This window comes from Lichenostomus cassidix, chromosome 17 (assembly GCF_008360975.1).
Source record: "Lichenostomus cassidix isolate B80296 chromosome 17, HeHo_3.0, whole genome shotgun sequence".
Taxonomy (NCBI): domain Eukaryota; kingdom Metazoa; phylum Chordata; class Aves; order Passeriformes; family Meliphagidae; genus Lichenostomus; species Lichenostomus cassidix.
In genome coordinates, this window is record NC_139497.1 from 10,535,149 (window position 1) to 10,551,502 (window position 16,354).

The 16,354-nt window shown below is 53.4% G+C and overlaps 2 protein-coding genes across 7 annotated transcripts in view; both read left to right on the forward strand.

Annotated features, from left to right (window-relative positions):
• Positions 1–5,552: 5,552 nt before the first annotated feature.
• Positions 5,553–11,537, forward strand: AMBP (alpha-1-microglobulin/bikunin precursor). 2 transcript variants are annotated; one of them, XM_085076542.1, is made up of 10 exons: positions 5,553–5,751; positions 6,379–6,521; positions 6,805–6,881; positions 7,370–7,483; positions 8,095–8,196; positions 8,824–8,861; positions 9,662–9,740; positions 9,805–9,993; positions 10,148–10,324; positions 11,394–11,537. In XM_085076542.1, exons 1-10 carry the CDS (start codon positions 5,641–5,643, stop codon positions 11,423–11,425), a joined length of 1,062 nt encoding a protein of 353 aa, XP_084932668.1. In that variant the 5' UTR covers positions 5,553–5,640; the 3' UTR covers positions 11,426–11,537. The 2 variants fall into 2 exon arrangements, with proteins under 2 accessions (XP_084932668.1, XP_084932669.1); XM_085076543.1 differs by having other exon boundaries at positions 5,554–5,751; positions 9,826–9,993.
• Positions 11,538–12,382: 845 nt separating this feature from the next.
• Positions 12,383–16,354, forward strand: part of RABL6 (RAB, member RAS oncogene family like 6) — a 55,128-nt gene continuing 51,156 nt past the window's right edge. Inside the window, exon 1 of one of the 5 annotated variants that reach the window (XM_085076541.1) lies at positions 12,383–12,879. In XM_085076541.1, the coding sequence (XP_084932667.1) occupies positions 12,750–12,879 (130 nt within the window). In that variant the 5' untranslated portion in view covers positions 12,383–12,749. Of the gene's footprint in view, positions 12,880–13,534; positions 13,683–16,354 lie in introns of those variants that run through there. The other 4 variants (XM_085076537.1, XM_085076540.1, XM_085076539.1 and 1 more) reach the window with 4 other exon arrangements.

Below are 16,354 nucleotides of genomic sequence, written 5' to 3' on the forward strand. Positions count from 1 at the left end.
CAGTTCTCTTGGAGCCCATTTAGACATTGACGGGGCTCTAAGGTCTTCTTGGAGCCTTCTCTTCTCCAGGTTGACCAACCTGATCTCTCTCAGCCTGTCACTTTACCTCACTCACCCTGTTTCGCCATCCCAGCCTACTCTCTTAGCTGGCATGGGGATGGCAAGGCCAGAGTAAGCTGGTGCAGGGAGCACCAGGACAAAGAGACAAGGGTTGGTAACCACTGTGATGCAGTGATGCCCTGGGTACCAGTTTCGTAGGACTGACAGAGGGGTATGGTTAGGAGGAGGGTTTGTACAGAGTGAATCGCTGTAGGAAAAAGTGAGTGAAGAAATTCTGGCAGGTGAAAATCCCAGGCTCTACTAATAAAAATGTAAAATTCAGATTGCCCACTATGAAAACAGTAAGTTAGCTGGAAATACTAAGAGCAGAGAATGAGCAAGCTCAAGGATGGAGGTGTGGGATCCCTCCCCCCACATACAGACCAGCTTCACCAAGACATGGGCAGAGATGGGCTGTGCGGACAGTAAACGAAGCTTCTGGAAATAGTGGAACCCACAAACTGCAACCCACAAAGATGCTGTTCTGGGCTGGCTCTGAAGTGCTTGGGACTGGACTGAAAAGGTCCTGGGGAATGGCCCCGTAGAAAAAATGACGGCACTGATAGGTTTAACAGTGCAGTGGGGCGAGAGGGCCACGTATATCACATAGTAATTTCAGTAAAGGGAACTATGTTGCAATGGGGTATACTATCAAAAATACCTCAAACCCCAAGATCTGAAACACAACCCGAAGGGTGTAAGAACCTGGGTGAAACATATGCCTCAATTCAAATAGAAACTCTTGTGTTTCCACAACCTTTCCTGGTTTGTTGGGAGGGTTAACAGAGTGACAATGTTTCAGAAACAGAAAGCTTTTGTAGAATGGGAAAGTCCACAAAACATGGCAGTTCTGCTGGAAACAGAAGAATCAAAAACTAAAAACAAGATGTGCAAAACACCCGGGAAAAACTGCTATAGGTGGTTGAGGAACATTTTTTGGGGCTGTCTTGTGCAGGACCAGGAGCTGGACTTCATGGTCCTTGTGGGTCCCTTCCAACTCAGGACATTCTGTGATTCTGTGATGCCCTTAAACCATCAAAGGCAGAAAGGCAGGGGCTGAAGGATTCCCATGGTGTAACAGTGTTGGAAAACACAGGTTTCCAGCAAAACTTGTGTTAGTTGAGCAGGCCTGAACAAAGCCTCAGCATAGGCAGGCCTCAGTAAAAATCCTAGTAAAGTGTCATGAGAAGCTAAAACCTGGGAACACAGCTGTGTTTCTAAGCTGTGAGAAAAATATTATGAGAAAAGATAGGGAGTCAGAAGTGTTATGAGAAAAGAATAAGGGAGTCTTCAGGAAAAACCCTGATTATGTGAGAACAGACTGCAGATATGTGTGTAACTATAATTAAAAACATCTGTAACAGTATATAAGTTTCTCGTTTGGTGAAATAAAATTGAGCTTGCTTTATATCTCACATTGAGACTGCTGCTTGCTTCCTCTGACCCATCGTCATAACAGGACCTTCAGGACAATGAGGCCCCATTAAGGAGCTCTGGGTGTTCCCCTGTTGGCCATTGGTGGTAGGCATGTCTCCAGGCCAGTCACATGTGCTGCAACAGGTTGCCCAGAGGAGTTGGAAATTTGAAGTCAATCTAGAAGAAGCCTCAGATGTATACGACAAGTGTGCATCAGTGTCTCAGAGAGGCCATCAAGCCTCCCTCCAGGAGATACTCAAAACCCATTTGGACACAATCCTGAATGACTGCTTCAGGGAACCCTACTTGAGCAGGGTGATTGGACTGGATGTTCTCCAGTTGTCCCTTCCAGCCTGAACCATTCTGTGATTCTGTGTCCCCAGGACAGATGGTGTTTGCTCCTCTCTGAGAAGAACTTCTCCATAAAATGGCAGCTGTGCATGGGACCGCTCCTCACAGCCGGGAAGTGGGCTGGTGGGTGGAGAAGCTTTCAGCTGTGGAAATGGGGTGCTGGGAGCTAAAAACTGGAGATTCTCATTGCAGAGTCTACAAAAGGGTGGGACTGCTGAGCATGTGGCTGAACACAGAGTTGAGGAAAAGCTGGCAAAGCTCCTGCAAGGAGGGCCCCTGTCTCGAATACAGAGGATCCAGACGACATCATCTGTCTGGATTGTCAAGAAGCTTCTGATGAGGCACCACACCAAAGGTTATTGAAGAAACAAACTTGCTGTGGGAGCAGAAGAAAAGTTCTTCCAGAAATTGAAGGATAAGAAGCAATACATAGGGGTCTTCAGGGTGGAAGACAGTGAGCAGTGGGGGCCCCTAGGGACCAGCCCTGGACTGATTTTATATGTGATATCTTCATCATAGACTGGAGAAGAAAGTTAACACAAAAACTTCAAGTTCAGGGATGACACTGAGCTCTTCTGGATGGCCAAAGGCTGTGTTGATGGCAGGGAGTTCCAGAGGGACAACACAAAGCCAAGGGGGAAAGAGAGAATGGGTGAGCTCTGGTGTGGAGGAATGAAGGTGATGCTGCAAGGCAGAAAGAGATTAGAGGGGCATCAGCCTGGAGCTCAGGAAAGGTGTTTGAAGTCAGAAGGAGAGCTGGGAGCCATCACTGACTGGTGATTTCAGAGAACTGTTAATGCAGAGCAGCAGCCAAAAGTCATCACAAACTGGTGTGATCAAGAAGGATGCTGGGAACAAGATAGAAAGTATGCTGTATGAACCAGAAAACTTTGGTGACCCCTCAGCTTGGGCACCGTGAGCTGGGATCTCAAGAAGGAGACAGAGGAGTTCACTTCCTCTGGACCTGCTCTGCAATAACCAAGATGAGAGGGGACTAGAAAGGCTGATACGCCCCTGTTTGGAGAGGGGAAGGCCCAGGGAAGCTATGACAGGTTTGCAAAATCATGAAGGTGGTGGAAAAGATGAGCATGAAACTGCAGTGCTCCAGCAATCCCTGGAGTATGGAACCCTAACAGTTGGGTGGGTCTAAAGCAGAGAAAATAAGAACGATGTCGCTGTTGAGCAGCTAGCAGAGTAATGAAGGCACCAGTTCTCAGTGGCAAGAAGGAATGACCTTTATTGTTTTGATTTCATCATATATATAGAGTTTTCAAAAGTCACCCAGATTGGTCAGTCAGAAGCCTTCCCCCAGGCCTGATTAGCCAGGCCTGCACCGTCCAAGTTCTGGGACACTGTTCCAATAACATCCAAACTTTATCTTTATTTATAAAACACAAGAAGAATTCTCATGGGAAAAGCCTGTGCTAGCCACAGAACTTCATTTCATAACAGGTCTGAAAGTCTAGAGCGTGCTTCCATGGAGGGAAACGAGACAGAAAACAACAGCTTCAGAGAGAGCCTGTAACCTGATGGACAACAGGTTCATAACAGGAGAGTGAAAGGACTAGGCAGGAATATCTCCTTTGACCCATAATCCAGCCAGTGGGAGAGAAGGAGAATCAGCTCTGTGTAAATAAATGGCATGTCCTTTTCCTACTGTAGGACACCAAGTCCTGGTGTTTGTCACCTCTGCAGGGGTCTGCCTAATGTGTCACCAGCCCCAGGTCAGGGCCTTGGGGTGCCTGATATCCCCCCAGGTTCTGCTGTGCATCCTGTCCCTGTGCCAGCTCCACAGTCCCCATAGGGCTGCTGGAGATGGGGCCTCTCAGCACTGGTGGGGCCAGGGAAATTTGGCCTGCAGCAATTTTTTGGTGGTTTCTCCCTACACTTGGTTTATGTCCCAACTGATCAGAAAACAAAGATTTTCTAAATTTCTTGCAAACTGGCAGCTGCTCACACCCCACAGGCTCCCTGCATAAAGAGAGTGCCTTGTGTTTTTACCACCTGGGTCCATTGCTGTTTGGGCACATTTATTCTCACAGGGCATTTCTGTGCACAAGAATCACAGGCAGGGCAGGTCCCCTGTGCAGGCAGCCAGTCCTGCTTCAATGACTGCTGCCTGTTCCGTGCCAGTTGCCCTGGACAGCACATGGCACTTGCTCACATTGCTGACAGCAACTGTTCCCAGGGACAGTTCCCACTGGTCATCACTGCTGGATCCCACTGCCTGTCCCTGACATAGAATCACAGAATCTCAGAACAGATTGGGCTGGAAGAGACGTGAAAGCTCTTTTTTTCCTACCACCTGCCATGGGCAGGGACACCTTCCACTACACCAGGTTGCTCCAAGCCCCAACCAACCTGACCTTGAACACTTCCAAGGATGGAGTAGCCACAGATTCCCTGCACAACCTGTGCCAAGGCCTCACCACCCTCACAGGGAACAATTCCTTCTTAATATCTGATATAAACCTCTCCTCTTTTAGTTTAAAATAGTTGCCCCTTGTCCTATCACTATCTGCCTGTATAAGAAGTCACTCTCCCTCTCTTTTACAAGCCTTCTCTAAGTGCTGCCTTCCCCGCTGCCCATCTCTGCCCGGACCTCAGGAAAGGGGGCTCAGAGGGACCCTCTGCCCGCCCGCGCCTGCAGTGGGGACCGAGCGGGGCTGTCATTCCTTACCGCCGGCTGCCACCTAGTGATGGAGGGACCGGGACTGCGGGGACCCTGCGCGGAGACCTCGGCGAGGGACCCCAGGCTTGGGGCTGGAGCCCGGGGCTGTGCTGCGCCGCGGATGCTACTCCGCAGAGTGCAGGCGGAGCGGGAAAGAGAGGGGCTACCGAGGGCGTCTGCCCCGCACTTCCGGCACACCGGGATGTGACAGGAAGATATGTTTGTGGAGATGTCCAGGCTGACCCTGCCAGAACCACTGCCACCCCGCCTCCCCCGTGCCCGGGCAGCAGCACCCGCTGGTCCTTATCCAAGAGTCCGTCAGTGACCGCAGGGGAGTGGAGGGTGAAAGTCCGGCTGACTTCTGCCAGCGTGCCGCCAGCTGTGGCTCTTCTCAACAAACATTGGGCTGTGGCCAGCTGGAGAGGGACTCCTGCCCTTTGCTCTGTTTGCAGTTTCCCTCGGGCTGTTTGGCTTCAGTTAATCATCCCACGAAGGCAAACAGTGCTGAGAAGGATTGAGAACGGCCCAGCACTTCCTGTTCCTCTGGGCCGAGGGACCCTCGGCTGTGGGATGGGTCACATCCAACCAGATCCTGAATGTTGGCCACCAGCTTGGGACTGCCTGGAAGAGGTCCAAAAGCGGAGCAGGAAACTCAGGCTCTGTTCCCTATGGACACTGAATAGGCAGCCTGGGGTGAGTGCTGGGCACTCCTCAGTCCTCACCTCAGGGTCGGGCTGGTCCATCAGGGCTGGGGCTCTTTGTAGGATGACAGAGCAAGAATATGAATCCCAACATAAAGGAGAAAGACAGCTCCTGGCTGCACGGTATAGGAACAGGCAAGGGTGAGAAGCTCAGCCTGGTGTAGCTGGGAGGGTGCTCATCTCCCCTTCTGCACCCCACACAGCTCCCTACAAATCCCCACCACCGCCAAAGGCAGCGGTGCTTCCCGGGACACATGCCCCACCTGCCCCGGCAGCCCCCCCGCAGGTTGGCCGGCCCCACTGGCCCTGGTCTGAAGGTCAGAGTGCTGCACAGTGGGACAGCACAGAGTGCAGGAACTTACTGGAGTGCTCAGGCTCAGCAGCACTCCGAAGCCACCAACCATGATTATCTGGGGTCTCCTTTCATTCCTCCTCTTCACTATGGCCAGTGGAACCCCCATTGGAGACCAGGATGAGGATATCCAAGTGCAGGAGAATTTTGAGGCTGAGCAGGTAATGACAGCTTGCAATCCTTTAATTCTGGGGGCATAAAGGGATGGGGTAAGCTTTCTTTCATTTTCCTCCAGAAAGAAGGGTAATAATGCCCATGCCCATGCCAGGCTGTGCGGGACAGGCATTGGCATCGTGGCACTCCCTGGGTGCTAGTCAGGGGGTGCTAGACTTTGGCATGGCCTCATCCTGGCAAACCCCAGGCAGGATGGCTGCAGCCTGAGTGTCATGGCAGATGGGTCCCAAGGGAAGTCTGTGGTTCAGCATGCAGTATTTCTGTCGGATGCAGGCTGCCTGGGAAATCCCCCACAATGTGCCCTGTCCGCTGCCAGGCTTCATACAGCCCTGCATGTGTGCCTAAGTCTGGGTCCCACCAATATACATGGGGGGATGCCAGCCTGATGCCTCCAGCCCTGCCTCGTAGTCAGGGAGCCAAGGAAAATCCTGCTCAGTGCTGATACACTTCCCAAGTCCTGCAGCAGCTCTGTCTTCTGCATCCTGCATCATCACCTTCCAGTTTCTCTGTGGGTCAGGAATATTTCAGCTCTGCAGAAAATCAGGAGATGTCGCACTTTGGTGAGGAGGCCTCATGGTGGAGATGGTGGAGACATCTCTCTCTTCTCCCTGCAGATGTACGGGAAGTGGTTCGATGTTGCCATTGGCACGACCTGCAAATGGATGAAGAACTACAAGGAGAAGTTCAGCATGGGCACACTGGTGCTGGGCCCTGGCCCCAGCGCCGACCAGATCAGCACTGCCAGCACCAGGCTGCGGTATGGGGCACTGCTGGGGGTGCTTGAACCTCCTCCAAAGCCACCCCAACCAGGGGTGCTCCCTCTCCCAAATGCTGGGACAGACACAGGGGTTCCTTGCTCCGCCTGACATCTGAGCCCTGAGGAGGGGCTCAGGATGAATTTGGCTTAAATACCCAATGCCTTGGGCAGGCCGATTTCAAGGGTCCTGTGCCATGGCCTCAGTGCCCCAGACAGGATTTTCATGCCATAACCAGTGAAAACAATTCCTCCAAGTACCTGACTGTTTTCTTCCTCCCTCCAGGCAAGGTGACTGCACACGAGTCTCAGGGGAGTACCAGAAAACCAGCACCCCTGGCAAATACACCTACTACAACCCTAGTGAGTTGGGCTGTGGCATGTCTGGGAGATGGGGACCAGCTCTGGGGACAGCTGGAGGAGGGCTCAGGGGTTCAGTAGATCAGGGCTCAGAGGCCACTCCACAGTTTGGATCATTTCCAGCCAAAATATAGAGTAAAGCTGGGGGAAAGGGCTGTTTGAGCACTGTTGCTGCATAGCCACAGGATGATGAGATGTTGCAGCACGTCGCTCCTGACCTCAGGGTCCCAGGCTGGGGCAGGCTCCTCCCAGCCGCACTTCAGCGGTGTTAGTGGTATCTTAGTTGTCCACAGCACTTGGTTTCCAATCCCCTCAGCTAAGAGGCTGATGAGCCTAAAGGGAGTCATGACTGTATCTGAGCCTGCTTCCCAAAAATCATGTTGTCTTTAATTAGATGCCTGATTTCAGCCCTCAGCTTTGAGGCTGTCCTACACTGCTCCATCTCACCTTGAGGGGCAGGAATGACATCCCTGTGTCTCTATCTCACCCAGAATGGGATGTGTCTATCCAGTCCTATGTGCTCCGTACCAACTATGAAGAATATGCTGTCATTCTGATGAAAAAGAAAAGCAGTTTTGGCACAAGCACCACCCTGAAGTTGTATGGTATGTCTGGCCATGGCACTTGGGGGCAAGCAGGCTTGGGGGTGGGCTAGCACAGCTCAGAAACACCACCCAAAGGTCTCTCAGCTCCCTTGGCCTTGGGGGACCTGACCATGGACTTCAGAAATGGTGCCTTGGACCAGCTCATCTTTGGCATGGCAGAGGCAGAGTCTCATGGCTCCATGAGAGCCACATCAGGCAATGAACATCCAAGCCAGTGGGGTGTTTGGGATGAAGGTGGTGATACCTGCTTAGAGAAAACCCAGGCCCTGAAGTGGCAGCAAATGCTGTCTTCCATGATTAAGAAACATTAAACCCACTTTGTCCAAGCCCTTGGTCAAGGCTGGTAAAGAGCAACAGGCTGCCCAGGGAAGTGGTGTAATCACTGTCCCTGGAAGTGTTCAACAACCATATAGATGTGGTCCTTAGGGACATGGTTTAGAGCGGACATGGCAGTGCTGGGTCAATGGTTGGGCTCGATCTTTGCTTCCCTGATTCTATGTTGGGAAGGGCCAGAAGGCTGATATTGGACCTGCCTGCAGCCACCTGAGCTTGGTGGGTCATGCAGACCACCTCCCACACCAACCCTGCTCACAGCCCATTGTCTTTCCCAGGGAGGAGTCCGGAGCTGCGGGAGGACCTTATTGAGTCTTTCCATCAGCTGGCTCTAGAGATGGGCATCCCAAAGGACTCCATCTTCATCCTGGCCAACAGAGGTAACCTCCCATGGAGCATGTGCCTATCCTGCTGCCAGAACACTCCAGCTGCTCCTTCTTGGTCTGCCAAGCTGAGGAGATGGGGGATGGTCAGGAGGGAAGGAGGAGAGACAAAAGCCTTGGTAGCATGGGATGAAAAGGAAATAAGGCCATGTGTCAGCCAGGATTCCACCAGAGGAATCATCTTCCAGTCAGAGGGGTCCGTGCTGGGCTGTCAGGTCAATGCAACCACACCACTGTGCTGGGATGAGAGCATGGGACACACTGGAACATTCATGACTGGTCCCCAGGCTGGGTGATGCCAGTACATGGGAGGCTTCTTGCTCAGTCTGGGGTTCAGAAGAGGCTAGCATGATGCAGAGAGGCGGGGGGGTGTTGGTGGATTTTAGGGGGATGCAGGGGGGTGGTTGGATTTCAGGAGGATAGAGGGAGGTGTGGGGATTTTAGGGTGGTGCTTCTGTGAGTGGAAGGTGGAAAGCACAAAGAGGAGAAGAACATTGGGTGGAATTGGGAGGGTGTCCCTTTGCGCAGGGTCCTGTATGTGCACAGTTCTGTACTGAGTGAGGTGAGCTTGTCAGGACACCTTTCCTCTCACACTGTTCATCTTGTCTTCTGCTCCTGGGCCAGGTGAATGTGTTCCTCAGGAGACTGAAAATGCTCCCCAGGTGAGTGGGCCAGCTGGGACCTTCTGAAGTGGATCAAGGTCAGAGACATCCCTTCCAAGCCAAACTCCCTGGAGACTGCGTGTCTAGGCAGAAGGCTCTGTGGGCAGGACGTTGTTTGGGCAGTGGCTCCACTGACCATCCTGGGAGTTGCTCTTCCACCTCTGCTGATGGACTTTGCCTGCAAGGATGGGGGCAAGGCAGGTGCAGGCTGCAGGGTGAGGGTTCTGATGGCCGATGGGCACAAGAGCTCATTTCCAAGTGGAAGCCTTTTCCTATTCTGATTTTCCTCAAAGTGTGAAGGTTGCTGGTGTTTCCTTGTTCCTTGCCTGCCTGTGTACGTCCCAGCCAGGCTGTAGGCCCCTTCTCCAGGGATGGGGAAGCTTAGCACACAGCTGGTCCTTCAACTTCCATCACTCCCAGCCTCTCAGGGTTGAGTTTAGCAAGATCTTCCAGGGGGAATGGGACTTCCATAGGAGAAACAACCCAGTTGACTCCAGAGCAGGCAGCCCACTACTGAGGCACATCCCCAGCACAGGGGATGACTGGGGCACTTTGGGTGTCTTCATCTACAACCTGTGATCATGGATCCCACCCTAGATGAGCACAGGGCTGGGCAGATCATGAAGTGAGGAGGGATCACAGCCTAGAGACCCAAGATCAGTGACTGGAGATGTTTTAGGAGCACAGAGAAGGGTTGGAGCTTGAGATGCCCCTGACAGCCCACCCTGAGGGCAGTGGGGTGAGCAGCAGGTCTCACAGGCAGGGACTGATGGCAGCTCTGTGTTTCCTTGCCGATGCAGAGGGCACGGAGAGCAGTCCTGCCCCTGGAAGAGGGCTCAGCCATGGGATCCCTGCCCACTTACATTGGCAATAAGGAAGGTAGGTCCCAGGAGAGGGGGCTGCATCAGGAGCCCCCTGCCCTGCACTCCCATTTGCTTGTGAGCCATGGTGTGCTGGTCCACAGATTCGTGCCGGCTGCGCCGGGATCCCGGGCCCTGCAGCGGGATGCTCTCCCGCTTCTTCTACAACTCCTCTTCCATGGCCTGTGAAACTTTCCTCTATGGAGGCTGTCTGGGAAATGGCAACAACTTCTACTCAGAAAAGGAGTGCCTGCAGGCGTGCCGGACAGAGGGTGAGAATCCCAGCTGGGCCAGGGCACTGGAGGTGCCTTTGCTGAGGCATCACAAAGGATCTGAGCATTGCCTTGAATGCTACATATCTCACATCCATGTGGGAGGCGTGGAGGTCCCTGGACCCCCCGCCTCACGCAGCCCCTGTTTCTGCAGCTGCCTGCAGGCTGCCCATTGTCCCAGGTCCCTGCCAGGCACCGGTTACACGCTGGGCCTTCGACGCGGCTCAGGGCAAATGCATCACCTTCAGCTATGGGGGCTGCAAGGGCAATGGGAACCAGTTTTACTCGGAGAAGGAGTGCAAGGAGTACTGTGGGGCTCCTCAGCTGGCAGGTACTCCCCTTGTCCCCCCACCCCAGGGCAGCAGCCTGTACCACCTCCTGTCCTGCGTTCGGTGTGCCTGGGGTGGGGACAGCGCTGTCTGAACTCTGGATGGGTCTGTCCTGACTCTGGATGGGTCCAGGATGGGTCCATCATGGGCCTGGGATGCATTGTCATGGGTTCAGGATGGATCTGGTTCTGGAATGGGTCTGGAATGGCTTTGTGCTCTGCCTGGGGTGGGTCAGTCTGGGTCGAGATGGATCCAGGATGGATGTGTCTTTGGGCTAGGATGGGTTTGTCATGAGTCCATGATGGGTGCAGGCTGGTTTTGTGCTGTGCCTGGAAGGGATCTGTCCTGGGTAGGGTATATGGCCATTAACCCACAGACAGTATGGCACAGGAAGGCTGTGCAGGCTGCAGACGTGCCAAGGCTGTGACTGAACTTCAGCATGGTCTTGATGAAAGGGGGAACATCCCCAGCAGGTTGGGGTGCAGTGGGGAGCAGTGGAGATGACAGAAAGATTTGGGGGTGCGGGAACCCTGACACCAACTAAGGACCAAACCAGGGTTCCTGTCAGGGGTGTGACACCTGCCAGGTCCCCCAGCTCCAGCCAGTGCAGGGGTTTCCATACTGAACCTCCTTGAGAGACAAAACAGGCAGCACTCAGCTCTCAGGGGAAGTGATGACCAGGTTGTCAAGAGTGTGGCAAAGGAAACCTTCCTGCAGAGATGGGGGACTGAGGGGTCTTCCGCCATATCCAGCCCTGGGTGAGCCTGCTTCCAGGAGGGCAGGAGCCAGGGACATGCCCTGACCGCATGGATGGGAAATGGAGCCTTTCTTAGGGCAGAACTCATCTTTTATAACCCCTGCCAACAATTTAAAGTATATTAATGCCACCATGGCAGGTGGTGGGACACGAGGTGCAGGACTGCATGGGTGTGCACAGAGGATTTAGACTGCTGCCTCCATCCATCACTGCTGGCCGGGACAAAATGGGAAGCAGCATCCATCATTTGTGGCTGCAGCATGATGAGAGGTCTGGGGGTCTGTCCATCACCTGCTGTGTCTCTCCACTTGCAGAGGACGAGGAGTTTCTGCATCTCTCAAACTGATGCAGGCGGAGGATGAGGAGCTGGCACCCAGCACTGGGGTACCGCAGGATGGTTCTGCAGCTGTGGCAGCACAGGAATGCCTCCAGCAGTAAATGTCTGTAATGTGATCAAAGAGTCCTGTGTCCATCCTCAAGCTGGTGGGGAGCAGGGTGGGGGGTGCAGGAGGGGCAGGGGATGCTGTGGGGTCCTCTCTGGCCTTCCTGGTGGGGTGTCCCCACCTCTTTGGGATCACTGGGTGCTCCCCACTGAGTCTCTGCACCTTCATCTGGCTGCTGCCCTCTGCCCACACAGAGCTGGGATGGCCAACGGGGGCACTGAGAGGCTCAGGAGGTCCCCCTGGATGGGATCCAGCCCCCCATTTCCCAGGCGATGGGGGCAGGCTGCCGGGAAGGGAACAGCAAGGGAGGGAACAAGTGTCTACTCCTCCCTCGAGGTGAATGTTTGCAGCTGGTCCAGGTCACGGTGGGACGTGGGACCGGAGAGACCCATATGTGGCCGAGATAGGGGGCACGGGGAGGGGTGGGGTGAGGGATTACGAGGTGTTAAAGAGGACCCTGAGGGGTCACAGAACAGAGTTACGGCCTTGCGAGAGTCGCGGGAACATGGGACTGGCCTAGGACGGGACGACAGGGGTTAGGGAGTGCCAGGCGGTATAGGAGTCCCTGGAATGTATTAGAGGTGTTTTCGGGGTGGTTCCAGAGGTGCTGCGGTGGCCCCATGAGGGCTTGTGGGGGTCATGAGTGGGGGGCTGTGAAGCTGCCAGGAGGGGATTGAAAGGGTCTTGGGGGGCTGTGGGGGTCCCAGGAGGGCATGGCCGCGGTTATGGGGGTCACGCTGCAGGGGTCTCAGGCGGGTTGGACTGCACTCGGCTGTTGGAAGGTGACAGGGATGGTCCCGGGCGTCCCCGCGGAGGCCGCGCCGCTCGCCCTTCTGTCCCCCGCCGGCCGCCGTACGCGCGCCGCGCGCGCCCCGGCCCCCCGCGGTGAGGTGGAAGAACCAAGATGGCGGCGGCGGGAGTCCCGAGCCGCCCCCGCTCCCCGCGCCTGGCCCCCGGCACCTGCCCCCGGCGGGGCTGAGCGGCCCCGACCCCACCGCCCCGCGCTGGACCCCGGCACCGGCCCCACCGCACCGCGCCGGGACATGTCCCAATAGTGCCCCCTCTCCCCCGGCGCAGCTTCATCCCGCCGGGCCCGCACACCTCCGCCCCGCATGGCCGGGCCGGCGCCGCCGCAGCCCTGAGCCGCCCCGTGCCTCCGCAGTGGCCGCCCGGCCCCTGAGCTCGCGCTCGGTCCGTTCCCCGGGGTGCAGGTGTGGAACCACAAAGATGTTTTCGGCCCTGAAGAAGCTGGTGGGCTCGGACCAGGCTGCGGTCCGCGACAAAAACATCCCTGCGGGGCTGCAGTCCATGAACCAGGCGCTGCAGAGGAGGTTCGCCAAGGGAGTCCAGTATAACAGTGAGTCAGAGCGCTGGGCCGGGGGTCTCGGCCAGCCTGGGGGAAGGCGGGCGGCCCCGTCTGATGCCCCGTGGGGTTCCCGGGGACCGCCGAGGGGCTGGGAGTGCGTGTGCTTTCCTTGTGCACGGTGGTGCTTTTATCCGTATTCGCACAAATCCAAGGATGGAGTTATATGTTGCAGCTCGTGGGAGGAGTGAGGAATGGGAAACTTATCTTTCGGTGCAGGACTCGGGACGCGCGGTGCAGCAGGGTCCCTGAGTGCTGCCTGCCGTCTGTGGCACAGGAGAGAGTGCCTTGTACATCAATTTGTGTCAGTTCAGGCATCAAGAAGGGAACTCCCCTGAGTGCGTGGGTAACCTTCCCTGCAGCCCAGGGTAATGGTGTTTGTAGTTAAACTCTAGTGGCTATATGATAAGAAGCTATTAAAAAGCTCAGCCCTGCCAGGCTTCAATAAAAGGTGGGCAGTGAATATGTCCATGTGGCCTTGGTTCATGATTTCATCTTTTTTGCAACTGATACGTTTGCTCATTTCTCCGGGAACGTTTTCAAAATTCTTTTCCTCTCAGTGTTGTGTCTTAGGGCTGCAATTTTCCCTTGGAGCTCAATAAAGGTGATTTGTAATGCAGTGTTTCAGGAGAGCACTGCAAGTATGTGAAATACATCCCAAAGTAACAATTGGGAGACAGGGACAGCAGTTATGTTATTCCTGCTGAAAACAGAACTGGTTCCAGGGAGTGCTGCGAGTACTAGCTCGTCTGTGTGGATCCAGGGAGGCAGATTGCAGAAGGCTGAGAGATTGGCAGGTGAGAAAAAGACTGATTTGTAAGCGTGGCAGTGGATAATTTCTGTGAAGGCACACGTGTTGGAGGAATAGAGCTTAAGTTGGATCTTAGTCTGAAATGGAATGTGATGGAGAAGTTAGTACTTTGGATTTTGGGGTATTTTCCGTTTGTTTAATATTATGGCTGTTGACTGTGCTTTGGGACTGAGGTTTCGAAGTGCTCCACTTTAGCAGAGAGTGAATTTGGTGCCTTTTTTCGTAGCACATCTGCAGGTATGCCAGTGCTGTTTAATTTGGAAAAACAGTGTCTTAGCAAGCAGTCCTGTATGTGCACAGCAGCAGTGTGATTGTTGAGACTGGATTTCCAGTGAAAGACAGCTGTGAGGATGAAAGTGCTGCCTTGGAATACAGTGCTGCATGCTTAAACATGTACCTGGTGATCTGCTGGTCACAGCCTGTTGATTTGTGCAGAGGCTTTATGTGGCCACAGCCCAGAAGACCAGCGTGCTGCACTCACAGCTGTGTCAGAGATCAGGTAGCTAATACCAGCTTGTGAATTATGTAAGAGCCAGGAGTTGACTTCTCAGACTGAGGAGGTTTGTGCTGCAGACAGAAGGGATTAGCTGCATCCTGCTGGCACAGGATGGGACTAGCTCTGTTCTGTGGTGACTGCATTGTGCCAGTCCCTGGACGGATACCTGCCTGCTATTCGTGCAAGGTCAAAAATGCCAACTGTAGCTTCACTGCTTTTTGTCTCATAACTGAAAGCCTCAGGAAAGGTTTTTGGTTTGTGCTCTGTTTTACCAGGATTTGTGTTCTAGTTACTGCTTTATAGCTGGAATAAAACTGCAGCTTTCTGTCACTGCCTTAAGGAAAGCTTTCCAATCTCCATAGTAACTCTTCCCAGCATCACTGTTATATAATATTTATGGGAGATACAGGCTGGCTTACAAAAGGGCTTCTAGGTACTCCTTGTAGCCATGGCACTGGGTAGATGGGGAATGTTCCAGCGTGGTGAGGTGGTCTCAGTTGAAGGTGGGCTGTGAAGGAATGTCATTACAAATGCCATTGCTCAGGAAGGGCAGAGCTGCAGATCTGTGCATTGCCATTTCTCCTTTCTTGGCAAATTCCAGGCATTCAGCAGATGAGTGCAGGATGTGGTTTGGAGCCACCGTTAGCACACACGGATCTTTACAACTCCTCTGTTCCCCTGGAGCTGCCTAAACCTAAACCAAAGGGCACTGTGATTTGTTTTACAGAAGTGTTTCTTTGCTGCATTAGACGACTGCAGATCCTGAATGAAGCCTGTTTCCTTCCCAGAAATATATTTAGTGTGCTGAGAATATCTTGTTTGCTGATAAAGCAGGCTGGGACACTCATACCTGACTCTGGGTGCTTCCCTGGTCTCAGAGCAGTCCCTACTGTGCCAGCCCTACAGCTCACAGGTTCATTTTGTAACAGACAGCCCTGTGTTTGAGGTGATGCCAAAGGCTGTGACGTGTTATAATGGCATTCACAGTTGCAGACACTGGGTAGAATAGAGCACTAAGTTGAACCCAAATGATTTGTTTTGATAGTCCCTCTCCCACACAGTCAAGTTTTCAAAAGGAAGAGCATTGCAGTGTTGGAAGGTTTAGATTTCTAGTGAAATTATGAGAGCAGAGACCAGTACCAGCCTTTGGCAACAGTCATGTCCTTTGCTTCGGACATCCTATTGCAAAACAAAAACATTTCCCTACTGCATTTCAGCATACACTCTCTGTATGATCTGCATGGAGCTGCTGTGGTTTGCATCCAGTTAACACCAGAGTTCCCTGACCACCCAAAAAGCACAGAGCTGACAATTATGTGGGTCTGTGCCATGTATGTCGTGGCTGGAATGTTTATTACTGTTTGTCATGGTTCCAAGGGTGGGGAACCAGTCTTTGTTAAAACTTGCTCTTGTTTTCCTGCTCAGGATACCCTGGATCAGGTGTGCTTCGTGGCCCTTCCTAGGGCTGTGCTGGCCCTGGGAGGGAGGCATGGCAGGAGTGACTAAGAGGACGTGGGTCTTGTGCCTTTGGCAGCAGTTCTTGTTTGAACAAATTACAAGACAATTGCAGAACGTTATTTAGCACCAGGGTACTCAAACATGACCATTTATGTAAGGCAGTGATGGGTAAACAATGGTTCTGGCTGGGCATTCCCTGGGAGCTGCTGCTCAGGGACAGGAACAAAAGACATGGAGGTGCCAAAGGTTCATCCATTCTACTCCCCAGAACACAGAACCCCTGCTCTGTGCTTTACATGCTGCATCCAGTGTGTCACTTGACAAACCACACTGCCATGTGTGCCTGGAGCACAGGCTGAGTAGTCATCAGTGCTGAGATGCCAAGGGCAGTTGTTCTGAGAATTCCCCCTACTCCCTCTCCTTATTACTTTTTCTGCCTACGATGTGCCTTAAAAGACAAAACTTAACTAATACCATGTATCTTTTTAGTAAATATTATAGTTCTTACTTCCTTTGTGTTGCTTTAGAGTCGAAGTTCCCAGATTCATTGTTAACTAATTTCATTCAGTACAACTCCCAAAAGAAAGGCTTCTCCTCCTCCTGCTACTTCCCACCTTCTCTTGTTTTCTCCTATGGATGACACATGTGCCAGCCCTGCTTTGCCTGATGATGGCCTGTGCCTGTGGGAAGTGTGCTTGGGGGGG